Raw genomic sequence first — 27,149 nt, 5'->3', positions numbered from 1 at the left:
GTTTGGATTCAGATGTAGACAAGACCATAACAATTATTATACTCATTCTGTTTACAAATTACAGGAAAACTAAAGACTCTGAATCTGAAAGGATTTCAGATGGGAGGCATTGCAATTCTTTGCAAATTTAATAACATGCATACAAACAAGAAGAGATACTTCTGCAAGGGCAATTCTACAACCTGCCCTCATAATCGCTTCACAAATGGTACTGATAGCAGGTTCTTCCAGTATGAAAATGAGTTCAATAAGGCCCACTTATTAGTTCTACTCACAAACCTCACCACACAGGACACCGGGATGTATCACTGTGCAGTTGAAGATGAAGAAATGCAGGCAGCATTTAACTTGAATATAAAAGAAGGTATGTATTTTAGTTTATATTTGAAAGTAATGACATCGTTTGTTCAATGAGCTTTGAAGATTGTTTACATTGTGGGAAGAAGATATTTAGGTTCATGAAATACAGATCCAGTCACACTGTGAATGTTTGACAGTTGACTGCTGTGATTCACCTAATACAACTACTGGACATGTGGGAGGACATAAAAGGATTCAGTGCAAGTACCCTGAGGAAGCAAAAACAAACGTGAAACACTTCTTCAAGCAACATGATACGTTCGTTGATTTGGATTTTATCACATCAAATTCTTTACCAAAGAATACAAAATATTCTCAGTCTGACAACAAATCTGCAAACGTCTTTACTGTGACTATCCATGAGCTGGAGAGGAAGGATGCTGGGATCTACTGGTGTGGACTTAGAACTGCTGGGAATAATGTGGCTTTGACCGGACAGGTGAATCTACAGATCACAGGTGTCACAGGTGAGAGTTATTATTGCATTTTTCAAAGACCATTAGAACATTCCCTCTGAAAATAAAAGTTTGGGCAAGGTGATGGGTCGGTAATGTGGCATAAGTATTGCTTTTAAGTATTGCGGTCATTTTAACTGGCTACTTATTGCCTAAAGCAAAGCATCCACATGAGTAAAAGTTTCTGAGCATGTGAGAATGTATTTATATATTTTTTTATTATTTGAAACTTGTCTCCCCTCAAGTTTGAAAGTGTAATAAGACCAACAGAAAATGTTCTAGGCTGATTTGACATGGAACTATACAGTACATAACCTGACTCTCGCCAGATCTTTGTAGTTCGCTGAGTTTCACACAAGGATCTGGGACTTCTCGATAGGAGATGTACATCCTTGCATGTGATTTGATAAACCACTTGTCCGTTATCTTGAATGAGGTGCTAGGCTACTTCAAGCTCTTGCCAAACCCGGTCGGAAGAAGAGTGAAAACATCCTTGCCACCGATACATTTCTTCAAAACCATTCTCTGGTAATCTTTTAAAGGTTAAATTTCAGCTTAGCCACCACAAACAACTAATGTGTAAATAAACTGCTAAATATACATATAGCCTATTGAAACATTTATTTCTTTAAAAGCGATAAAAATGATCATTTAGGGGTTTTCTGCAAAGGTAGCATGTTTAACGTAACTGGGTGATGATGTCATACGAGGAACTCGCAACCCATACTCTGTAAGATTCTTACTGTACATATGGCTATATGGAGAACGAATGAGGACGTGGAAAACCATCAAATTCTTTGTGGATTATAGCCCTACACTTTTTAACTGGTCAGGCGTGAGAGAGGGGAGGAAAATACCAGGAGCCTGGACCCTCAAAGAGTTATTAATGCTGTAAGGAGAATGAATGGAGTTGGCCAGGTGTCCTGGTGAGTAGTTAGAGCTAATCTAGGCTAGCCTGGTGCAAACTTAACCCAGATAACATAACGGAACAAGCCAGTCTTTTCAAAATCTTGCCGTCATAGAATAGCAAGGAGGGACAAGACTGAAGACATTATTTACTTATGGTGTCAGTCCTAATCGGAGCTGTGACGCACACACTGTACAAGTACCAATCGCTAGTTCAAGAGCAATGATTATCCTGTAATCTGACGGGGTAGCAAACACCAAACGCATTATTAGCAAGTCTAACTCGAGACTGTTCGCTAGCTAGTTGTTTTGCGCCTCATATGTTGTTTAACAAGTCCCAAAACAAATCCAAAAGTGTACAGAAATGCATTCAGTCAATACACTGGTCCTTGTCTATCTCTCCACACTGTTCTCTCATACTGTACATCGCAAAACATCTCCGTCTCCACTGTAGTCGTAGCTATAGCCGTTTAGCCTCCGAAACAGCTACCTGTTAAAATGGCTTTCTGAAAACGACACTTTATCACTGTTATGTAGGCTATTTCAGTCGTTGCTTTTACCTTACCTAAAGCCTACGAAGCTGCCAGTTAGCATATCCAACTGCTGCCTGCAGCTAGTAGTTCAACTTCAAAGATGCTGTCAGATCTTGTTGTTGTTTTGAAAGTGTCACGACGAAACTATATTCTTCCGATGCGTCTTCAGAAGAGGATGTCCCTCTCAGCCAGATGCAATGCAGCGGTTACGTTGGTGGAAAACGTTAGGCTATCTGTGAAAAACCTTGTATCCCAAATTCGCATGGCCTCAATTAACGTTGCCTATGACTAAAGATTATAGTAATCTTGTTGTCTTCCCGTAATATGTTTGGTAGTGTTGCTAGCGTGTCAGTCTCTCAATTTCACTCTCGCCAGAAGCCAGTGAAGGGCTAGTTCAAATCCAATGACAGCGGGGATAAATTTTTTGCAAAGGTTCATCTGTTGTTGTTTATGGATGGTAAAAAAAAAAACGTTTACTTACGCTTTTGTCGTTTGATTTGTCATGGAAATTTAGGGGACATTTTCATTTTCATAACCCATATTTCTTCATTGCACCGTAACACGGTTGACTCTAATGAGTTCCTCTTGTGACATCATACCCCATATAGTGGACGGGAGGGGGAGTGCCAACTTTTCATATTATATTCGATAATATTCAGCTTTTTGGTATCAAAACCCATACAAAACAATGGTGGGCGGTTCTAATATTTATGTTTAATAAGCACATTGCATTAACTTCCTGAAAAATTGACCCTGAAATTTACACTTTAAAGAATGAATACTCGATAGATTCGACAAAACGGTTGAAATAGCAGAATCAATGTCAGCACAAGACTCCTCATTGCGCGCCGCCATTGTTGTTTGAATCAAACACTCGCTTCGGCGCTCCTGATTGGTTCATAATTTTTTGCTCCCTGGAAGGAGTTTGGATTGCCCTCGAGTCCAGACACTTGTGTGGAGCTCAGCGAAATGCCTCTGGTGGAGCATGGCGGAACTACAAGGGCCTGACGAAAATCAGGCTATACAGTACACTCGCTGCAACATAATAATGAAGGAACACCATGAGCACAGCAGCACAATGATATCATGCAGCCTAACATCCATCAACAAGGTTGAGCTGCAGCAGACGTGACTGAATTACACCTGAATGAGAATATAGTTCCATGGTTCATTGTAGGTTTAGGCTTCCTATTGCTAAACCAAAACATAAAAAATGGAAAAAGGTTTGCACACTTGAAATCCTTCTTTTTAGTTTTATTTTCTTTTCTTTAGCACAGAACTTTTATTTTCTTTAGCACTGATCTGAAGAAGACTACACGGTCGAAACGTCATTGTTCTGTGCTAAAGAAAAGGAAATAAAACAAAAAAGAAGGATTTCAAGTGTGCGATTTTTTTTCCATTTTTTATGTTTTTGTTTAGGCAATAAGAAGCCTAACCCTAAATGGAACCATGAAACTATACTCTCATTCAGGTGTAATTCACCCTTGTTCTGCACCTTGACCTGGGATGTGCACAAACTTGTTTCACTATAACTAAACCAAAACATACACATTAGTACATGGACTAATTTGAGGATTGGATCTTGGTGTGCCAAGGTCACATTCACACCTCTGTGGAAATCCATGTTTTCCTATTAGCCAGGTGACTTTTATGTATTGACTGATAGATTTCCATCTATGACTTAGCAAAATAGCAAACTTATATTTAGGCAGTTGCTATTGTTATGTTTATTTTGAGCAATATTCTATAACCAATCTACCATGTACAATCAGATATGTTTGTTTTTACACAGAAAAAGCCCCTGTTAAAGACATGAAGACCCCTGTAGTCATGGTGATAGTAGCACTAGTGCTAGCGGTTGCATTCTTCCTGTGCTACAGACACACAGAAGGCAGGAAGTGTGGTAGGTTTTGATCTGATGATGCCTTTTTTAAGACCCTCATTTAGCCTACCCTGGTGAGACTTATGTACACTTGAAAACATACCGACTTGACAAGGTTAGCAACACGTCATATTTTTCATAGGTCCATTACCACATTTTCTCTGAAAATCCATGTTTGCATTCTGCTATGACCTTCCCAGATAGCAATTTCCTTTGGGCCGGATCCGCATGAAAGCCTTTAGATCCGTATGTAGCGGACCTACGGTATCTGACTGTGGGCCAGATGTAGCCCACACCCAATAAGCGGACTCGTGTTGCAGATCCGTACAACACAGAATAAGCGGACCCCTATCACACCCAATAAGCGGACCCCTATCGAAGATCCGTAGAACACAGAATAAGCGGACCCCTACCACACCCAATAAGTAGACCCGTATTGCAGATCCGTACCACACACAATAAGCAGACCCGTACCACACACAATAAGCGGACCCGTATTGAAGATCCGTACAACACAGAATAAGTGGACCCGTAGCACACTCAATAAGCGGACCCGTATTGCTGATCCGTACTACACACAACAAGCAGACCCGTACTACACACACAAGCGGACCCGTATTGCAGATCCGTACCACACACATGAAGCGGACCCATATTCATGGGTTTCATCAGGTCCCTTTGCACAGGTGTATCAAGCACCATGCAGTCTGCATTGATAATTAAGGTGCTTGATTGTATACACCTGTGGAAAGGGACCTGATGAAACCCATGAATAGGGCTCGGTGTCGCTACAGCCATATTGCCTCACTCCTTAGTTTACTATGGATTACTATGGATTTACTCCCACCTAGTGTGTTCCTGTTACTTAGTTGTTGCCTTCTTGGTGCTGTGTAGTGGGGTGTAACAGCGCAACCCACGATCGCAAGAGGAAAAGAATCGCTAATACTAGGCCTATATTTCTGCTTCTTGTCTTCTGCATCTACATGAATGGATATTACGTTCGGTACGCTACCAACATGGTGGCTATCCTAGAATGCAAGGCGTGTGCCCGAGCCCTATTGCAGATCCGTACCACACACAAGAAGCAGACCCGTACCACACACAATAAGCGGACCCGTATTGCAAATCCGTAGGCCTACCACACACAATAAGCGGACCCGTAGCCTATGGCAGATCCGTACCACACACAAGAAGCGGACCTGTACGGGTTCGCTTATTGTGTGTAGTACGGATCTGCAATACGGTTCCGCCTCTTATGTGTGGTATGGGTCCGCTTATTGTGTGTGGTACGGATCTGCAATACGGTTCCGCCTCTTAGAATAGAATACTTTTTGTGTGTGTGGTACGGCCTCTTAGAATAGAATATATACTTTTTTTGTGTGTGGTAGCCTACTTTTCTTGTGTGTGGTACGGGTCCGCTTATTGTGTGGTACGGATCTGCAATGCGGTTCCGCCTCTATTATGTGGTACGGGTGCGCTTCTTGTGTGTGGTACGGATCTGCAATACAGGTCCCATATTACATATGACTTTAGGCAGACATTCACAACATCCCCAACTGGTCACCACTATAAAAAACTTTGCAGAAGAATTAAGGACAATGTATGTCTTTATAAACCTCATGGTTTAGATATGAAATATAACCTAAACATTCTCTGATAACTTTAATTATATTTTGTGTAGGCCTGCTTTGTTGAGGTTTGCTTCCCAGCATGCATTGCAAATATTAGTTTTGAATTTTGAAACAATGTGTTTGGGACTTAGCTTATAGGCTAACCTACTCCACTGATGTTTTGAACAATAACATTACTAGATATGACCATTGACTTAGTAATTTATTAGGGGGGAATTACACCGTAGTCGTGAAAGTATCAGACCTAACAGGGTATAAATATCCAGCTAACTAAAGCATTACAGTTTTTTCCAATTGCTTACACACAATTTTTCAAACCGAATTCTTTTTAACAAAATTTAAGCACAGGTATCCAAACGCCACACTCATTTTGCATAATTCCTAGATTCCTTGCAAAATGAAACACTTCAGTCAAAACAAACACACTTCAGTCAAAACATACACACTTCAGTCAAAACATACACACTTCAGTCAAAACATATACACATATTTGTAAAAATGCTATTAGTTGTCATTTAACAAACACAGTCCTCAATGATCAGACACTATTGCAGCCAGTTTCACACTGCAGTGATAAATGCAAAACGCATTTGTAAAAAGAAAAATTAGGAAATAGCATGTGCTAGAGTTTTGCCCAGACATCGTAATGTAAGGGATCATTTATATGTCCAAAAAATAGTGACAAACCCACAACATTCTTCATGATTAGTTCGACATAGGGAAAGTGTACATAAATAGGTCTATAAACTTGCACTTGCACTGTACAACACTGAAGACTGCTGTAGACTGAATATTTCAAGTATTTCTTTCAATACTTACAGTATTTCTAACCATAATCAGTTACAGTAATCAACCAACAATGAAATCAATTGAACAAATAAAATCTGTAGACAAACAAAAACTACTGCATAAAGTACATACACTTTGACTCTGAAGAGCAACTACTGCAAAAGCAACAAGACTGTATAGCACATCTGAGTGCTGCGTTTTCAATTTTGCACAGGTGTGCTTACACACCTGGTGGATGTGATAATCCAATTTGTTCATTAGTGTAGTCATTGGCAATCCGGGGCTTTGTAATGACAAGGAAGTAACCTCACAATCCTTATCTGTGTCTAAGGTGTGGAAATGTGTGTAGAGTTTTACAAATCACTGTGTGTAATGTTTTGCAAAAAGGGTGAAGCAGACATTGTGTGTAATGTTGTGCAAATCTGTGGAGGTGTTTTGCTCCTTGGAGTAAAATTTTGCCAATTGTGTGAAAAAAAATATTTTTGTGTGTAAACAATCGTAAAAAACTGTAATTATTCATCTGGACGTGATCATCATTCTACAAGCTGCAATTGCAGGTAAGACATATTAGCATCACATACGATATTCAAATAATGAACGTAAATGCTAACCATTGCTGTAGGTCGATGTCTGCTTAACAATAATGACAGGTGTTTCACTCCCATGAATGATCACCGAACGCCATGTAATCCGTGACAGAATTACTTGGGGGGGAAAGTTAAACAGCATAAAATGAAATTGGGTGAAAGTCGAGGTTAGACCTCCTCTTTTTACGTCGCGGTGAGAAATACGTTCTTTAAAATGCTCTGAATCATCGCCGGGACGTTATCTTGTTTGTTGGGAGCAATCTTAGCCCTTATTAGCACCAGATCAGTAAAACGGATCCAAAACAATTTTGGACCGATGTGCGTTTGGACGCCGGATCAGGTCCACTATTCAGATCCGTGCCGGATGTCGTGGTAGGTGTGTTTTGCTATCTGGGACGGACCAGGACGAGTGCAAGTTCATATCTGCCGCAGATCTGTCAAACGGATACAAAACAATTTTGGACCGATGTGCGTTTGGACGCCGGATCAGGTCCATTATGCAGATCCGTGCCGAATGTTGTGGTAGATGTGGCCCAGTTCCGTCCCAGTGTAGTTTTGCTATCTGGGTTGGCACTGCTGCTTTATATTGGTATTTCATTATAATTTTCACTCACTACATATTGTCTAAGGATCTATATTGCTACAGAAAGTATTGCAAGAGAGGTCCTATAGCACAGTCACATTCACTCATCTTTGTGAAAATAGTCTGGTGATAAAATATAGTGACAGTGTTAGTGTTGGGCATTACTTTCTTGATTTGGTATAAAGGAAACAGAGCAGCAGTGGGGTATACTACGAATCTCGTTGAACATAACCAGGTTTTCTTTGGATAACCTGGATTGCTAAAAACGAAAGTCGCAATCAGAGTTGAGTGGTACTACGAAACTCACTCACGGATGAATTTATCAAACTAGGCTTTCAGCTCAGATCTGTGCGCGTTCTCGTGGTTGGGGTGACTTTGACCAATCGGGAAACGTGGAGACGCACAAGACAGCCTCGGTTAACCAACGATTACTTCCGCATTTATGAGCGGCAGGGAAATCTAGGGTGGTCTTTTTTAGTGTCTAACCCATAACATCAAAAAATCGATGGTCGTCAAATATTGCATGGTATGCACGCACGTCCATAGGAGTGACATATTTGCACGCGCAACATAGTTAAAAGCGCCTTCGAGATTCAAAATGTTTGCAGAGGCGGGGCTGAACCTGTTCGAAGTTTGACAGATTAGCACACGTGAGATAACTTCATCTTTCAAGATAATGGATTGGTTAGAATTGGTCAGAGGGCGGTGATTTTTCACGATTTGAGCTATAACTAAGCACATAACCTGCTCCCGACCAGGTTTGGTTGCGAGCATAAGATACCATGGTGATACAGCGACGCTAAAACAAATCCACTTTCGTATGACAGCATACCCTGGCTTTGAGCGCAACATACCTCGCTAACCCACTAATCGAGATTCGTAGTATACCCCACAGGTAAGCACCATCTTTGTCTGTTTCTGCTATTCAAAACATTGTGTTTCCTTTTTTTTCTGCTCCCTAGGCATTGCCTCTCCTATTGCATCCAGGGAAGTTGTAGGGTTCTCTGAAGTGGTGAGTAAAATTTTGTATAGGACAATAACTGAACAAGATTGAAACATAAACATATTGACATTTTCACTAGTAGGGTGTGGAAATTGGGAAATGTGTGCTGTAATGCTAAAATAATAGTATGTAATATAATCTCAATTAACTGGCAGGATGGCACTAACTATGAAGATGTTCCTCAAGAGTTATCAGCTAGCAACATTCAGATGAGTTCAGTCTATCAAAACCTAAACCCCAACACTGATGAAGATTACCAGAACCTGAACCCCAACACTGATGCACTTTACCAGAGTTTGAACCCCAACACCATCCAACCTAATGCAGATTACCAAACCCTGAACCCCGATGCACTTTACCAGAGTTTGAACCCCAACACCATCCAACCTAATGCGGAATACCAGAGCTTGAACCTTAATACCAGATAATTCCATACACTGTAAAAAAGGAATGTTCCAGGCTGCTTGCGTGTGCGCGTGTGTGTGTCATATTTCCTCCCACCCCCAGTGTCCCTAGTATCCGCTATTGCAACCTTGCAGTTTGTTGGCTGAGACGCATAAAGATCAAGAAGAACCACGCTTGCAATTTATATATTTATATAAAGCCTATATATGTATAAATATGCACGCTAAAGCTGTCGGGGAAGCTCTGCAGAGAAATATGCAAGCATAAAACGAGCGAAAATGAAAAACAAAACCGAAACTTAAGATTGAATCGCCAATCCTGCATAGTTTCTCTTTAACAGTTTTAGCAAACAGTGTTGGCAAAAGTCAATGCTGGCAAGTTCACAGTTTTAAAAAGAATTTGGAGTGGAGTTGTAGCTCATATTATGCTTTGAGGTGAACCATGCTTTGTCCCCACCTTGAGTTTGTTAGGTATTGAGCAATGAGTTAGGTACTTCAATGTATGCTTCTGATTTCTGTGGCACAACATATTCAGCATGTTTCCTTCTAAGACTTTATTCTGAATTCTTAAACATTAAAGTTATGTGTCTATCATTGATCTTGCAATACTCAGTACATCTGAATGCCTACTCTCAATCATGCCACCTGTGTAACACAATCACATTGAAAATACAGGAATATTTAATGTAAGCTTAACTCTATTCAGTTTCATTGGAATGACATGATCAAATTGGGTTATTGCAGCATTAACAATTATGTAAACCAAAAATAAATGCTGGACTAATTTTAGACATTTCACTCATATGCAACAGATAAACATAAAAAGGTCAAGTAAATGTAGTGATTGTTTTTTTTTTCCGAGTACATCTTGACGTACTAAAAAGAATATTAAAAATGTCATTTTGGAATTGAAGCATTACAACCTTGTTATGGGGCATGTTTCAAACAATACAGGAGGAAAAATGTCTCTGCACACAATCGGATAGACCGAGGTTATGTGAATAAATCAGCGCCTTTGCTCATGTGAATCATTTGATTCACTCTAGCCTTGATATGAGGTTATTGTTATGTTGAACACTTGTACATAGAGCTTCTGTCCATAATTTGGTAATGCTTGAGTTTTCATTTTTTTTTTCAGTCTGACTGCTTATAATATGTAAACACAATAAATACAAGGAACAATAAAGGATTGGAAAAAAATAACAATGAAACTATTTTTATTCATATTTTACATATTTGTGTGATCCCTTCAGATGTTGACACTCTCTGCTTCAACAGGTGTTATACTCTACTCCTTCATGCCAGTCACCCTTGCTCTTATCTTTGCTTCAGCTAACTGTAACATACTGATTGTTCATCACTGGCACTTGTTACCAAAAACTTCAGCGGAGCATTTGTATATCTGTGCAGTTATTGATAAGTTGGATGTGTAGCATGAATCAAAATGGCCATCTGGGGGGAATAATTGCCCACCCGTGGTTTGAGAGGCTGACCAGTTGTTATGTTGCATAATTTCCAGCATTTCCAGGGATCTTTAGTCTATACGTCACTTTCCCTGAAGCTGTATTAACATCATGCCATATCTAGGAAACTCTGTGGTTTTTGGTAAGTGGTTCTCGGGACTTGGGTTGCAGCCTCTGGGGCTAATGGAAGGAGTATTTAGACTTTATGCAAGGTGAGGTCAAAGATCAAATACCAAGACATACTCTTATCCTCAGTGGCTTTGACTTGATAGCATCGCTCCTCTTCTGTCTCAGAGTAGCTACAAACATTGTCATGGAGCATTGGATAACACCCGTTTTCCATGTTAGTTCCTTATCAAATGAGCGATGCATGTGAAACCTCATGAGAAACATCTTTATGTGTATTAATCCCATTAGTTGATTGGAAGATCATGCACATGATAATACTTCACTACATTTTCACCTTCAAATCAGCACTAAAGAAGATCTGCTATCAGGGTCCCCCATACAATTTTGGAAGTGCAATAATGAATTAACTAAATATGCATATTTTGCATGTGAACAATATAGAGGTACAATATAGAGGAAATGCACTGACAGCTGTCTGTAGAGAGAGATCATCACATTCTTGTAGCATAGCAGCTGTTATCCTTTTAGATATCAGAGGGGGCCACCCACACACCAAACTTCCCATGGCTGTTTTAGTGCCATGTGATAAGACCTAGGGGGTATTCCAGAGAAGAAGTTTAACAAACAATGAGATAAAACTTAACCTACTGGGTTGCCTGAACCAATACTTTGACAGAGTGATGGGGACATATCATGTCATTAGTGTAGATGGAGAACAGAAGAGGGGATCACACGCAGCTTTGAGGCGCTCCGGTGTTGAGGGTCAAAGGGCATGATATTGTGTTTTTATATATTTCCCGGAGCGCCGCTAGTTGCCGCTAGTTCGTGTGTGATTAATGTGTGCTCACTGTGTGCTGTGTGTGTTCACTAATTCGGTTAAATTGGGTTAAATGCAGAGAAATGAATTTCCCTCACGGGATCAAAAAGTATATATTCTATTATATTCCATTTATCCTATTCATGTTTCCACAAACAACAGCCCGTATCAAACTGAATATCCCAAAACCACAAACAGCTACAGTAAGGACCTCGCAAATTCCAATACTGAACACACACACACACACACACACACACACACACACACACACACACTTTAATGTCCAAGGACTCACATGATCCATTGATTATCCTTCACATTTGCCTGCATCCCATGAACCGGTTGCAACCCATGGACCTGAATGTTGACCACAAAAGCTTTACTGGTTCTATAGTCTACACTGATGAATATAAACTGCTACAGCTTGTACCCTCATGGAACTCCAATGATGTGTGTTTTTTATGTCGATGAATATAAACCACACGACTAACCACATGCTCCTCCATACGTGATCCATAATCCGAGTTTTCAAGTTACACTGTTCACTATGTGTTTTATCACCTGCAGGAAAGTCAACTATTGGTTTAGTGTTACCAGTTTAGACTACTAGTGATTGTACTTCATCTTTGATAACCTAGGCTGATCAACTCCTATGAATCATAATTTCCAGCAGAGGTCTCTATTGCAAGCAAATGACTCTCCCTTCACCTTTTTGGTGTGATTTCTCATGTGCATATGAGTGTGTGTGTGTGTGTGTGTGTGTGTGTGTGTGTGTGTGTGTGTGTGTGTGTGTGTGTGTGTGTGCGTGCGTGCGTGCATGTGTGCTTGAATCTTTTTGTTATTGTTCCCAGCACATAGCTAATAGCATGCTCTTTTTGATTTACCATTATGTTCAGTTCAATTATAGTAACAAGTGTATTGCATGTGTCTGTGTTGGCATTTGGACTTTGGAAAATCACTTCATCTCTCTCCCTCCACTATTTGCACATGTGTGTGCCTGTATGTGCTTGTCTGTAATTTCAAAATGACTCCCTTTCTCCTTAACTCTGTGCTACGTAGCGTGAGGCTATGCTGTTATCATACCGTCTCCAGGAAATGCTGTGGTTTTGGGTCTGTGGTTTTCTGAGATGTCAGAAACTTTCCCACTTTCAGTGTTTCACAGCATGTTGATGTGTTTCTATCAGGACTCGACTAACAGAGACAGATGTATGTGAATGCATGTGCCTGTATATTAGTGGCTCTAGCTCTGTAAGTGTGTGTGCGTGTGTGTGTGTGTGTGTGTGTGTGTGTGTGAGAGAGAGAGAGATAGAGAGAAAGAGAGAGAGAGAGAGAGAGAGAGAGAGAGAGAGAGAGAGAGAGAGAGAGAGAGAGAGAGAGAGAGTGAGTGTGTATGTAGGTTGCAGGTGTGCAAAGTTCAACCAGCAGTACCATGGCCATTTGAAAATGTACAAATCTCACCCTTTGTTACTGCCATCATTAAAGCAACACTAAATCATTTTTGATAACTTAACATAATATTTCCAAAATTATTTCAGCGGTTCATCAACTCGTAACAGGGTCAATGGCACGTATTAATTCACTTTGTGGCTAAGTTTATCAGATCAGGTAGCGGATCTGAAGTTGGATGAAATGAGACATAAAAAACTACCAATTAGACTTATTTTGCTGCCGCAATACACCATACCCTGTCGTTATTTGATGCTGGATAAACAAATATTGTGCATGTGACAGAGGAAAAATGCTTTAGTGTTGCTTTAATGCAGCAGAGAAACTATGCTTTGGTCACTAGTATGTGTATGTGTATGTGTATGTGTTGGGACCTGCAGACTCTGCAGCTTGTAGAGAAGGCTCTTTTATTAGACATTATTCAGCGCTCACAGAGGAAGTTCTTCATATCCTCTTCATCGCTTAACCACAGCCTCTCTATCCTATCATATGTAGAGTGAGCTGCATAAGTTAAGCCACCCATGCTAAAGTTGACTAAAAGAGGAATAATAAAATCATCTTTTGAAAACTTGCGTTAGGATGCCTTAATTAAAAACAATGAGGAAAAATCCAAGCTTTAAGGACACAAATTGCCTTTGTGAATAAATCATGTGCTGTATCATACATTACATGAATAAATGTTATTCCTTCAAAATACAGGGGGGATGTGTGAGAACACCCCTATGTTAAATTCCCATAGATGCAGGCATAGTTGTATTTTTACAGTTTGTATTTTTACAGTTATTTCATTGATCCAGGATACTATGCATCCTGATCAAGTGCCCTTTGCTTTTGAGATTAAAATAGCCCCACCATTCAACATTCCTAGTGATTGGCATGGTTTTATTTAGCTTAGCCTAATAGCTGACTTGATTTGCATTGAGAGATGATATTATGAAAAGTACCACATGCCAATCACTAGGTACGATCACTACGATGAGGAGTATGTGATGATGTGGGGCTATTTGAATTATTTTAATTCCATTATTATAATTTCATATTCATTATTGTTTTAGTAAACTTTAGATAGTGTGGCTATCACCATACTAAGCTCAATCTTTTAAGATTGAACATTAGTATGGGAAGGCTGCGCTTTGTTTCTACTGCATAAGAGGCGTGATCAAAGAGCATCGTTCAAATGACTCTGTAGAGTCCTGAGTTGACGGGTGAAATCCAAATTCAACGGAAGTTCAGGCAGGATTCATCCAGCCTAAACTTTAGCATGAGTGTCTGAACTTATACACAGCATTGTTTTGCTCAGTGACAATCACAGGGCATTGCATGAGTTCAGACACTCACGCTAAATAATGAAATTAAAATAATAACAATTGCAAGGCCAATTAATCTGTCTGACTTCTCCCGTTACTGTACTGGCCTCATTGATCTGAGCCTGCTGTGTAAAGTAGTGGGCAGTGAAGGGTTAATGCTGCTGGTGCTGTAGGTTAGGGAGATTACAGAGACAAATGAAGAGTGTTTTTTTTAGGCCAAGAGTGAGCCTTGAGGTAAAGCCACACGCTAACAGGAAGACAGCCACCCACATTGCCAGCAGAACGTGTGCTAACTAAACCAAGTTAGGTTGACATACGGTAAACAAGGTCACAGGGTGATAGGCTCGTTCAGAATGAAGGGGATCTTATTTTTTACTCTTTGCCTTATTTCAGGTAAATGATACACACATGGAATCAATGCTAGTGCATATGGGCTGCTTCTTGCCTTGAGGATGTAATGTTTTGGTTCTTGCTCTGTTGGCTTCTGCACAAGTGCATCCATGGTGCTTTGACTTATTTCATGACTCTTTGTGACTCTGGGTTCTGGCCCTCTTCATGATTCTCTTCTCTTCATGTCTGTTTTAGTACCAGGAAGAAGTGCAAAAACTAGAAAGCTGAAAGCTTATATTAATGGGGGAATACTCATTTTCTGCCAATTTGATGAACAACATAAAGAAAAACAGAAATACCTCTGCAAAGGTGAAAATTCAACCTGCCCTTACAATCGGTTAGATCACAACGACAGCAGAGTCCTCCAGTATGAAAATGCTCGCAGGGACTATTTAACCGTTCTCATCACAAACCTCACATCAGAGGACAGTGGGACTTATTACTGTGGGGCTGACGATGGACATTTTGGTGATAAAATCGCTTTGCATGTAATGTCAGGTAATGTATTTATATGCATTTCAATGCCATATGAGTTCTCACTGAATCAGATGTCACGATTAGATTATGTTTAAAATGACTGGATGAAATAATAAGTCATTGATGATAGACATGAGCCATTTACGCATGTTTTACAGGTGATTGCTGTGATCCACCATTTGTAATTACTGGTCTTAAGGGAGAAAATATCAACATTCAATGCAAGTACCTTGTAGAAAATAGAGGAAATATCAAGCACTTATGTAAACAACAAAATAACATTATTGAGACAGATCTTATTCAGTCAAAGCCATCGGAGAGAGAACAGAAGTATTCCCTGTCTGACAACACAAGTGCAAACCTGTTTTCTGTGACGATCCATGAGCTAGAGACAAAGGATGCTGGGATCTACTGGTGCGGAGTGAGAACCGGTCAAGGAGATGTGGCTCTCATCAGCCAGATTAATCTACAGATCACAGGAGAGATTCAGGCGGGTATGACTAAAGGAAAAGATTTGTCTATGTTAGCAACAAATCAAATATAGTTGTTTAACATTAGCATTTTTTTACATAAAACAGTTTGGATTCAGATGTAGACAAGACCATAACAATTATTATACTCATTCTGTTTACAAATTACAGGAAAACTAAAGACTCTGAATCTGAAAGGATTTCAGATGGGAGGCATTGCAATTCTTTGCAAATTTAATAACATGCATACAAACAAGAAGAGATACTTCTGCAAGGGCAATTCTACAACCTGCCCTCATAATCGCTTCACAAATGGTACTGATAGCAGGTTCTTCCAGTATGAAAATGAGTTCAATAAGGCCCACTTATTAGTTCTACTCACAAACCTCACCACACAAGACACCGGGATGTATCACTGTGCAGTTGAAGATGAAGAAATGCAGGCAGCATTTAACTTGAATATAAAAGAAGGTATGTATTTTAGTTTATATTTGAAAGTTATGACATTGTTTGTTCAATGAGCTTTGAAGATTGTTTACATTGTGGGAAGAAGATATTTAGGTTCATGAAATACAGATCCAGTCACACTGTGAATGTTTGACAGTTGACTGCTGTGATTCACCTAATACAACTACTGGACATGTGGGAGGACATAAAAGGATTCAGTGCAAGTACCCTGAGGAAGCAAAAACAAACGTGAAACACTTCTTCAAGCAACATGATACGTCCGTTGATTTGGATTTTATCACATCAAATTCTTTACCAAAGAATACAAAATATTCTCAGTCTGACAACAAATCTGCAAACGTCTTTACTGTGACTATCCATGAGCTGGAGAGGAAGGATGCTGGGATCTACTGGTGTGGAGTTAGAACTGCTGGGAATAATGTGGCTTTGACCGGACAGGTGAATCTACAGATCACAGGTGTCACAGGTGAGAGTTATATATTATTGCATTTTTCAAAGACCATTAGAACATTCCCTCTGAAAATGAAAGTTTGGGCAAGGTGATGGGTCGGTAATGTGGCATAAGTATTGCTTTTAAGTATTAAGTAAATTATTGTATCATTTTGACTGGCTACCTATTGCCTAAAGCAAAGCATCCACATTAGTAAAAGGACTAATGTGAGGTTTAGCTGTTGGTGTGCCAAGGTCCCATTCACATCTGTTTGTGGAAATGCATCCCTGAAATATTGGAGACAGTTTAATTGTACTGCCAGGCAAATTTCTAAAATATTTATTAATACAAACATCTATGGAACAGACCTAGTGACAACTTCCATCACTCTCGGAAAAATGGAATTAAAAAAATAGAAATGTTTCTGAGCTAGTAAGTTTCTCCTTTAGCCATCTCATATATGTTTTTACATGCTCACAGATCAGAAATTGGATTTAGGGAGTTACAGGTAAAATGCTCTAAGTGGAGAAGATGCATATATTTTTAGAGATGTGAGCAAGCCACAAGAATATATCATATACTTGTGGCTTGCTCATATCTCTGAAAATATACATCTTCTCTACTTACAGCTTTGTACCTGTATCTCCCTAAATCCAATTTCTGATCTGTGAGCACGTAAAAACATTTTTACAAGTATCTTACAACTAGGAGTACTCAAAAATCGCTTTTACTCCAAAATCTCGAAAGAGATTTTAGCTTAAAGTGAGATATTTCTCTTTAAAGTTATTTACAAAGCCTCTCAGACCTACTTTTAGCAAGGAACTAAGACAAGAGCTCCATGGCTATGGTTGATGTCATTACTCATGCTCAAGCTTGATTGAAGTGATCACCTTGATTTGCTGCGGGAATGATGGCAAAAACCTCCCCTATCATGATGAGTGACATGTACTTGCTGGTGAATACCCTAAACAAATGAACAGTAAGATAAAGCAAATAACATGAAATAGGCCTACACTATACGGATTGAAGCAGCATTGCAAATGTCGCAGAGGAGAAACTGTTTAACCCTATGACCCTGACGGACGCAAAGTGCGTCAAAAAACACACCCATTATTCTCTGTTACATTGCTCCGCGATTATTTGTCATTTGATTATTTGCCATTTATTTCTGGAAGGCACACACCACATATTTCTGTAAATGAAATTCTGTTAAGTATTCCTCCACCATGGTTCTTATATTGCCATATTCAGGGCAGTCAGGCCTACACAATCATGCAAGTCACGTCGAGCTGTCAGCTTGTTGTGGTGAGATAGACGTCAAAATGAAAGAATGCTTTTTTACATTTGTATTATTTAAAAATCTAAATCAAATCAATGCAAGTATTTATACATGATATTGTGGCATATCTGGGTAGCTAGACTGTGCTGAAAAAAACAATATGTAGCATGCGTGAATGGCACTTACAATGACCAGGATAAATGCTTCTAACAAGAGGTAGTGAAAATGCTCTTAAAACAGCTTAGGGCTCATAGGGTTAAGTTAGGCCTACAATGCACAATTATTCCCTAATGAAACATCGTGATGTGAAATGCCACAAAAAAAAAAAAAAAAAAAAAAAACAGTTTAGGATCGTTTGAGAATGCACAATATTGCCAAAAGTATTGGGTCACCTGCCTTGACCCCCATATGAACTTCAGTCACATCCTTTTCTTAATCCATATAGTTTAATATGATGTCAGTCCACTCTTTGTAGCTAAAACAGCTTCAGCTCTTCTGAGATGACTTTCAGCAAGGTTTAGGAGTGTGGTTATGGGAATTTTTGACCATTCTTCCAGAAGCGCATTTGTGAGGTCACTGATGTTGGACAAGGAGATATAATTGTATAGGCATAGAATTGTCAAAAAAAAAAGTGTCCTTTCACTGGAACTAAGGGGCCAAACCCAGCTCAGGGATGCCCCTTGCTATTTCAGCATGACTGTGCACCAGTGCACACAGCAAGGTCCATAAAGATGTGGATGACAAAGTTTGGTGTGAAAGAACTTTGACTGGCCTGTGTTTATGGTCAACAATTCCCATAAACACAATCCTAAACCTTGTGGATGCATTCCCAGAAGAGTTGAAGCTGAATTAGCCGCAAAGGGTGGACCAACGCCATATTGAACCCTACGGATTAAGGATGGGATATCACTGCAGTTCATATGTGAGTCAAAGTATGGGCAGAGGATGACAACTGGTTTACTGAGAGTGGCAGGGTTCCAGATAGGTGAGGGAAGTGTCAAACATGCACAGATGACCAAAGGTTGTCTGTAAGAAGCATTTCCTCATGATTGAGAGCTCTTGAGTCTTGTGTGCATTGCAAAACATTGTGATGTGAAATGGCACAAAACAAATTGGCATTGTTTTTTTTTGTGAAAAGGTCAATAGGTGAATAGTAAGGAGTCCTTTCGGGTCTTGTTTGTTTTTTTTTGTGAAAAAGTCAATAGGTGAATAGTTAGGAGTCCTTTCGGCTCTCGTTACTTTTAGGTCTGAAATGCTAAAGTAAATTACTCTTTGTCAAAATAGATAGGAGTCCTAAAGAGGGACATGCACATTATTTTTAGGAGTTTCTCTTCCTATGAGCCCTAGGCTGTTTTTTGGGCTTTTGTGCCTTTAATGTTGACAGGACAGTAGAGAGAGACAGGAAGCGAATGGGTGAGAGAGTCGGGGTGGGATCCGGAAAGGACCTCGGGGCGGGAATCGAACCCGGGTCGCCGGCGTGCGGTGCAGGTGCCCCAGCCAGTTGCGCCACGGCTGGGGCCGAGCCCTAGGCTGTTTTAAGGGCATTTTCACTACCTCTAGTTAGAAGCATGTATCCTGGTCATATCGGGGTTTTTTTTCAGGACAGTCTGGGCTACCCAGATCTGTCACAATATAATGTATAAATACTGTACTTGCATTGATTTGATTTAGATTTTTAAATACCGTATATACCCGAATATAAGACGAGGTTTTTGTCCTAAAAATAGGCTGAAAAACGGGGGGTCGTCTTATATTCGCCATATAGACAAAATCACGGGGGAAAGGGAGAAAGCGGGGGGGAAACAGTAGAGGGCGCTAACACAATAGGCTAATTAGTGACATTGTTATGAATTACTGTAAACGAATAACTAATTAAAATAAACAGGAAAGTGCTGCCATGGAGAGGTCAAGAGATCATCTTGAGAAAAGCGCTTCAAAAGTTGGTCAAATAAACCAGCATGTTCGAAACAGTTATGACGCCAACTTTAAAATTATGGTCGTGAATGAGGCGGAATCATCTAATAATTGTAAAGCTGCCAAAAAATTTGGAGTCACGGAATGCAATGTTCGGAGGTGGCGAGCACAAAAAGAACGACTAAAAAATGCCCACAGCCAAAGGAAAGCTTTCCGCGGACCTCAAAGTGGCAAGTTTGCATCTGTCACTGTTGCCAAGAAAGGGGACAAATCAGTTATTGTGCGATCCACTGGAAATGAAAAAAATAGAATCACTGTAATGTTGACGTGTCTCGCTGACGGGACCAAACTTCCTCCATATGTGATCTTGAAACGTAAGACCATGCCAAAGGAGACGATGCCAGCTGGCATTATCGTACGTGCCCAGGAAAAGGGCTGGATGGACACTGGTCTGGTAGTGGACTGGCTCAAGGTAGTGTGGGGCAGGCGCCGCGGTGCGCTTCACAAGAAGAGAAATATGCTCGTTTTGGATGCATTCCGCGGACACTTGACGGAGCCCGTCAAGACTCAGTTGCGAAAAATGAACGGCGATCTAGTGATCATACCGGGGGGGATGACAAGCCAGCTACAGGTGTTGGATGTAGTCGTGAACAAGCCATTCAAAGATAATCTGCGCAAGAGGTACACTGAGTGGCTCCTGTCAGACGATCACGCACTGACGCCTACGGGAAAACTTCAGAAGCCAGCTGTGCATCTGCTCTGCACTTGGATCCTCCAAGCATGGGATGCCATAAGCCAGGAGAGCATCGTTCATGGGTTTAAGAAATGCTGCATATCAAATGCCCTTGATGGGAGCGAGGATGACATTCTGTGGGAGGGGCTCGTGGAGCATCATGATAGTGGTGACAGTGAGAGTGAGCATAGCGAGGCAGGGGATCTCTGTGAGGAATAGGCCAAGTTTCATGTGCAACATAAAGGCCCTTTGCACTGCTGTTCTAATTGCAAGTGCAACCCCACAGTCAGGTTTGCTTCAATACTTTAATGTCAGATGTGTTTGATAAAAAGAAAGTGGTTATTTTCTATCTTCACAGTACCACAGTTACATACAGCCTACATAATATAATGCATTTTTGTGGAAAGGTTATTCATTCTTCCCTCATTCATTCATTTCAAAACTGCATTCATTGACAGAGTGCACTTTATTTTGTGAAACATTTATCCAAATATTGAATGAATGGTGTTCAAATGTTTTTTCTAATGAATTATCACTATCAAATAAAATGATTTTCTGTTGAAAACCATATTTTTTCAAAAAAATGTTCCCCTTAAAAAATAAGTCTGGGAAATGGGGGGGTCGTCTTATATTCAGGGTCGTCTTATATTCGGGTATATACGGTAATACAAATTCAAAAAGCATACTCTACAAATTCGTACTTTCTGACGTGTATCTCACCACAGCAAGCAGACAGCTTGACATGACTTCCATGATTGTGTAGGCCTGACTGCCCTGAATATGGCAATATAAGAACCATGGTGGAGGAATACTTAACACAATTTCATTTACAGAAATATGTGGTGTGTGCCTTCCAGAAATAAATCAAAAGTAGTGGCGTCAGTCGGGCTAATAGGGTTAGCAAGGAGCTACTTTCAGCATTACTATTCTTTGTGAATATAGCCCCTGTTGCTCACCTATGCTTGGTCTGAGTGGCTTAGTGAATAGGTAAAAACTAACTTGCTAAAAACTTTAAGTGCAATTAGGACTACTCCTAGCAGTAAGATAAAATGCTTTGTGAATATAATATGGCCCCAGAATTCTTGCTAAAGTAACAGTTAACAGGCAGTTAATACTAAGATGATTATGATTAGCAAGTTGCTATAACCCGCCTGCCATGCACAATCTGATATGCTGTTTCCACAGAAAAAGCCCCTGTTAAGGACATGAAGACCCCTGTAGTCATGGGGATCATAGCACTGGTGTTAGCTGTCACATTATTCCTGTGCTATAGACACATACAGAGCAAAGAGCATGGTAGGTTTTGACACCCTTCCACACACACACACACACACACACACACACATATATACACACGTACGCACGCACGCACTCCCGCCCGCCCGCCCGCCCGCACGCACGCACGCACGCACGCACGCACACTCACTCACTCACTCACTCACTCACTCACTCACTCACTCACACACACACACACACACAAACACATATACATATACAAATACATACAGTATACAGTACATATACAGTACATATACATACACTCTAAAAGAACAAGAGTGGGACAATTTACTTTTTTGTTATTATTAGACAGGTCAAACAGATTCATTTACCATCAAACAGAGGTGAGTACGACTATTCTGTAAAATAAATAATTTTCATGGTTGAAAATGTTAATGTTTCTTATAAAAAGTTTCAGTTGCTTTTGTCAATATTGTTATTATTATGATTTTAAATTAATTATACTTCAAATTAACCTGCTAAGCCTTTGCGTTTTGAAAAAAATGGAAATGCCCACCACTATGTAAAACACCCTAAATTATCCATTTTTAATACACACTTTTTTGTCTATGGTCATTTTTTGACCCAGCAGTTATTAGATTATTAAGTCCTTATGATGTCATATGTTATATACTCTACTTGTCATAAAGTTCGAACCACTGAAATACTGTAAAGTCACTCAATTAGATTAGATTCCAAATCTGTTTTGTATGAAGAAACCTGTTGTGTCCCTTACAGTATATCAGAAAAGTCCCATTTGACCCATCAGTTAATCAGTTATTTAATTCTTAAGATTTCTTAGGCTAATATACTCCCTGTGTCTTAAAGGTGAAACATATACCAGCCTTTTAGCCTGACCATCAAGATGTAGGGTCTGGGAGCTCAATGTAGGCAGGGCTCAATTGGAGGGGTGGGATAAACAGTCTTTCAAATTCCCTCTCCACGCAATAGGATAGCGCTAAACAAATCATCCTCTTATTTTCAAGTAGCAGGATGCTTAACGGTTACAACTTCTGGTCGCATGTCAGTCATTATTATGTTAAGCCCGCCCACCGACTCTATACACGATCTGATTGGTTCGGTGGTTTCTGCCTGAGCCCAGCTCCCAAGTCAAACGGTAAGTTGTTACTGTAGACTGCCCCGAGCAGCCAATTAGATTAGCCGCTAGGAGCGTCTAGATTTCTAGGCTTCCAAACCCCTGAAATGAGGCAGCTCAATTAAATATATAATCCAAATCTATTTGTATGAATAAACAGCCTGTCAGCTATCATGAATATAACATCAATCTGGAAAAAAATACTAGAATGTACCAATGGACAACATTCCTCCACTCATGTTAGTTTCTGTGTGAGTTAGTGTGTGAATGTGTTTTAGACCACGGTTATTGGTGTGTGAATTGTATGTCTGATATGTTGAGTCCCACATGACAGTAATGTGCTTTGGTTTGGCTGTCTTTCACTTATCTATATTTTAGAATCCAGACCCAGACAAAATCTATGAGGAGATTGAGGACATTGGTCCTCCTCCGCCTCCCCTGACTTCAAGATGTAACTATATCAAGGTAGACAATGCAGGTGACCCAACCTACTACACTATTCAGTCACCCCCAAACCTTCCTGATGATAGAGGTCTACACACCCAGATCAACACTGTCTATGCCACCGCTGAACTCCCCGGCGATGTCGCCACTTACTCAAACATCGAGTCACCAATACACACTTCTGCTGACACACGCCTTAGCACTGGTTCTGATGAAGCAGATAAGACAGTCAGCACTGTCTATGCCACAGCACAATGTCCCAGTAATCCCACTAGAATCCCCACACCACACACTGATCAGCCAGACCCCACAAACCCAGTAAACCAGGAACCCAAATACACCAATGCGGACACTGTGTGTAAGACCCCTCATTCACCCACACACACTTCTGATGACACTGACTATTCTATGGTCTGTAGTCCAACAAGTACCCAAGTCAGTACGGTTTATGCCAATGCAGAACTTATTACAAATACAAATAATGACACACCAAACCATAGCGATGAGGTACCCGCTAGCCTCAACAATGATGCCACAATGTCAGCTGAACGTATGCCCTCAAAATCAATTGATGATCCTGCACAAGTAGGAAACAAATCACCCTGTGGTCTCAGCTCTCTGTATTCCATCGGACACGGAACTCCATAGAACCCAATTAGCCTCACATAAACATGATGATGACTGTGCATTCCCCCATTTCCAGGTACACATAAATCCTGATGACGAACTCACTCACCTTAATGTCTCTGATACCATGGCCTCTGCTGATGACCCTAAAATGTCTCCTATTCATGACCCCGCAAACTCCAGCACTGATCACAAAGGTCTAACAATCCAGGGTTCTTCAAACCCCACTGATTATCAGATGACTGCTATGGCTCCAGACTCCATAGACACCAATCAAATTCTTGAATTTCCCCTTGGGGATCTATCTACCTATCTATCTATCTATCTATCTATCTATCTATCTATCTATCTATCTATCTATCTATCTATCTATCTACAGTATCTATCTATCTAATTATGAACACACACACAGTTACTGTAAATGGGGTCAGCCGTGGCCTACTTGTTAGAGCTTCGAGCATGTAACCGGAGGGTTGCCAGTTTGATCTCCGACCAGTCCATGGCTGAAATGCCCTTGAGCAAGGCACCAAACCCCTCACTGCTCCCCGAGCGCTGCTGTTGGGCAGGCAGCTCACTGCTCTGGGTGCTTCTACTCACTGTTTATTCACTGCATACCGTGTGTGTTCACGAATTCACAAGTTGGGATAAATGCAGAGACCGAATTTCCCTTACATAAATGCCCAGGGTCCTACACACTCTGCTGATAAGCCGACAACTATCCGTAGTGATGTTCAAATGCACCTTAGTGTTGTCCACCAAGGCTTTACCTGCCAGTGTTCTGTAGTCTGTGTAGCGATGGATAATGAACTGTGTTGTTTGTGCCCCCCATAAACCCTATGTGATGTGAATGTGTGTGTTTCTGTACGGTGAGCATAAACAATATGACTGACCATACATTCTGCCCAAAGCCAGCTGTTCGAAACACAACACACATAACCATGTTGACTCCACATTTGTTATGCTAAACTTCACTGTTATCTTGACAGTGCCCACAAATTGGGTGTCAACACACACAAACTCACACGCACACACACAGCTAAAGTAGAATGCCACATTATTCATTATTCTATAGCCAACTTCTGTCACACAATCATTTTCTACTATCATAATACTAAAACTGAAAAAATAATGAAGTGTTCTTTTAAAATTTAGCTCCTTATTAAGCTATCTGTTTGTATGCTCTAGAAATGATTAGTTTAGCTATTATAGCTCAGAAGCAGTTTCCAGCGTTTGGAGCCTGGGCTACATGCAGAGACCAGGGGGGTATTCCATCAAGCGAGCTAACCGTAAATCGCGGCTAACTTTGATAAGCCTCGCTAATTTTAGAGAGAGCTCGGTGCCATTACTCCCGCTAACAGGAATCTCAGCTGAGTTGCTGGGGTAACATATGCTTCTGAACTAACCTGGTCGGTGGCAGGCTAACTGCCGAGCTAAATTAATCTGTGTTGCAAATAAAAAACACCAGTCGGAAAACGAGTCCCAAACCGTTGGTTCCGTCAACCTGTGCTTTCGTCACCTGTAGCCTACAACTTAAAAAATAGAAGGAGAAACGTTTTTCCGACAGTGTTGCAAGCATTGATTAAGGCTACCTATCCGCTAGTTTAAATGAATTTCTGAAAATTATGCAACTTACATTGTTTGAACTTGATATGTGTGTGGTCCAAGGAATCTTGCGGCTATGCGTAACGTACGTCTTTCGTGGTGTCATGCGCAGCGTGACAGCAGAACAATCGAGGCATGTTTTGCGTGTTCTCGGGTTCGGTTCCCATGCGATGAATTTACATAGACTATGTTAACACATTAATATTGCCATGTTTAGTTATACTCTTTAATGAAAGGCATCATTATTAAGGGTCATATACAGTAGCTTCAGTGACAGTAGGCAGGCTGTCAGTGTGCTATACGATGCACGGCAAGCCAGCCTATAGCCTAATTCTGTAAAGGCTATAATAATTAAAACCGCTTCATATAGTCTAATTAATTATGCATGTAGTTCGGATATCAAACCAACTGTATTACAGAAATTAAATATGAAATGACATATTGAAAGCCAATATTGCATTTCATTTAGGCTAATTATATTTCACAAACACTTTGGCAGAACTATATGCTTATGGGAGACAATAGGCTAGGTTTTCTCCCAATACTCCCAGGACAATAGGCTACCAATTTATTTTATGACCACCGAAAAAATATTTCAGAGTGAACCCTTTTAATTTACAAACGTAGGTTATCTTTATTGTTGAATAGCCTATGCCAAAGTTGTTTTGAGTTTAAATAGCCTGCTTATTCACTCGTTTTGTTCAGAGTGAAGACAATCAAAGTCCCAATTCAAACCATCATAATTACTGTTTAGCGATTTACAGTAGGCCTACGATTTCGTTATTCTCCTTTTTAGGCAACTACTGTATCTATTTTTTCTCTCGTGTTCAATTTGATTACTTCCGATGAAAATCCTGTAGGTAGCGCTTGTAAATCGAACTGAAATCTTCTAGTTTGCCTTAATTTTACGACATGCATCCTCTTTTCATCAATCTATGGTTTTGGTCTACTTTTCTACCTCGTGCACGAGCAGACATGAAGCTGATTTTAGCCTTGTTTGAATAAACGAGGGCAAGATGCAGCTAACTTGAGTTAATGGAACGGCTTTAGCTTCAAGTGGAAGTCTACACTAGTTCAAGCCAGGCTATTTCTGTTGAGCGCCGCCTTGTTTAGCGAGGTTGATGGAATACCCCCCAGAGGGTTTGTGTTGTTGTTGTTGTTGTTGTTGGTTTGTTTATGTTACAGTGTATACACAGCATGGCAGCTATTGAATAATGACAATGTGATTGCTGAATGTGGAAAATGTTTTTTGCTTGAAATGTCAATCACTGATTAATTTTTTTAGCTTAGCTTTACATTCAAACTTTCTTTGTTCCTCTATGATTTTACTGTTTTGTAAAATGTGCATCTATGTAAGCTATATATAAGTTTTGAAATGACTGTCAATGCATACACACAACATTCTATCACTGCCAAATATGTTAATTTCATATACAATGTTCTTTGTCTACATATTGCATCTTGAATGCCTAATTGTCAAACTAATCTGATGAATAAACAACTCAAGAATCAATCTTAAAAGAGTATATCGTATATTAGCCTTTTTACAGTCTTTATCACTTTATCTTCACATCACCTACCTCTTTCTTTTCTGTAAATGTTATTTTATTTTGAGCTTTTTTATCTTACATTTGAACTTCAGGGAA

The 27,149-nt window shown here is 40.1% G+C and overlaps 2 protein-coding genes across 2 annotated transcripts; both read left to right on the top strand.

The window, feature by feature from the left end:
• Positions 1-78: 78 nt before the first annotated feature.
• On the top strand, positions 79-9,157 carry LOC134076933 (polymeric immunoglobulin receptor-like). The gene is made up of 4 exons (XM_062532242.1): positions 79-364; positions 498-827; positions 8,689-8,738; positions 8,885-9,157. The coding sequence occupies exons 1-4, from the start codon at positions 100-102 to the stop codon at positions 9,155-9,157; spliced, it is 918 nt and encodes a 305-aa protein (XP_062388226.1). The 5' UTR covers positions 79-99.
• Positions 9,158-14,594: 5,437 nt separating this feature from the next.
• LOC134083327 (polymeric immunoglobulin receptor-like) lies at positions 14,595-27,009 on the top strand. The gene is made up of 8 exons (XM_062539625.1): positions 14,595-14,688; positions 14,881-15,183; positions 15,321-15,656; positions 15,804-16,103; positions 16,237-16,566; positions 21,642-21,752; positions 22,044-22,078; positions 23,209-27,009. The coding sequence occupies exons 1-8, from the start codon at positions 14,649-14,651 to the stop codon at positions 23,920-23,922; spliced, it is 2,169 nt and encodes a 722-aa protein (XP_062395609.1). The 5' UTR covers positions 14,595-14,648; the 3' UTR covers positions 23,923-27,009.
• Positions 27,010-27,149: the final 140 nt, after the last annotated feature.

Source organism: Sardina pilchardus, chromosome 1, assembly GCF_963854185.1.
Source record: "Sardina pilchardus chromosome 1, fSarPil1.1, whole genome shotgun sequence".
NCBI classification, from domain to species: Eukaryota; Metazoa; Chordata; class Actinopteri; order Clupeiformes; family Clupeidae; genus Sardina; species Sardina pilchardus.
Note: the sequence above shows the minus strand (reverse complement) of the source record. Positions and strands in the feature narration are given on the sequence as shown.

Excerpts from the sequence above, each read along its gene's own strand:
- LOC134083327 (XM_062539625.1), top strand. The coding sequence starts at position 14,649 with ATGAAGGGGATCTTATTTTTTACTCTTTGCCTTATTTCAG. Across the intron at positions 15,657-15,803 it reads CACAGGAGAGATTCAGGCGG|GAAAACTAAAGACTCTGAAT; the intron begins GTATGACTAAAG and ends TACAAATTACAG. Across the intron at positions 21,753-22,043 it reads CATACAGAGCAAAGAGCATG|ACAGGTCAAACAGATTCATT; the intron begins GTAGGTTTTGAC and ends TGTTATTATTAG.
- LOC134076933 (XM_062532242.1), top strand. The coding sequence starts at position 100 with ATGGGAGGCATTGCAATTCTTTGCAAATTTAATAACATGCATACAAAC. Across the intron at positions 365-497 it reads TAACTTGAATATAAAAGAAG|TTGACTGCTGTGATTCACCT; the intron begins GTATGTATTTTA and ends AATGTTTGACAG. Across the intron at positions 828-8,688 it reads ACAGATCACAGGTGTCACAG|GCATTGCCTCTCCTATTGCA; the intron begins GTGAGAGTTATT and ends TCTGCTCCCTAG.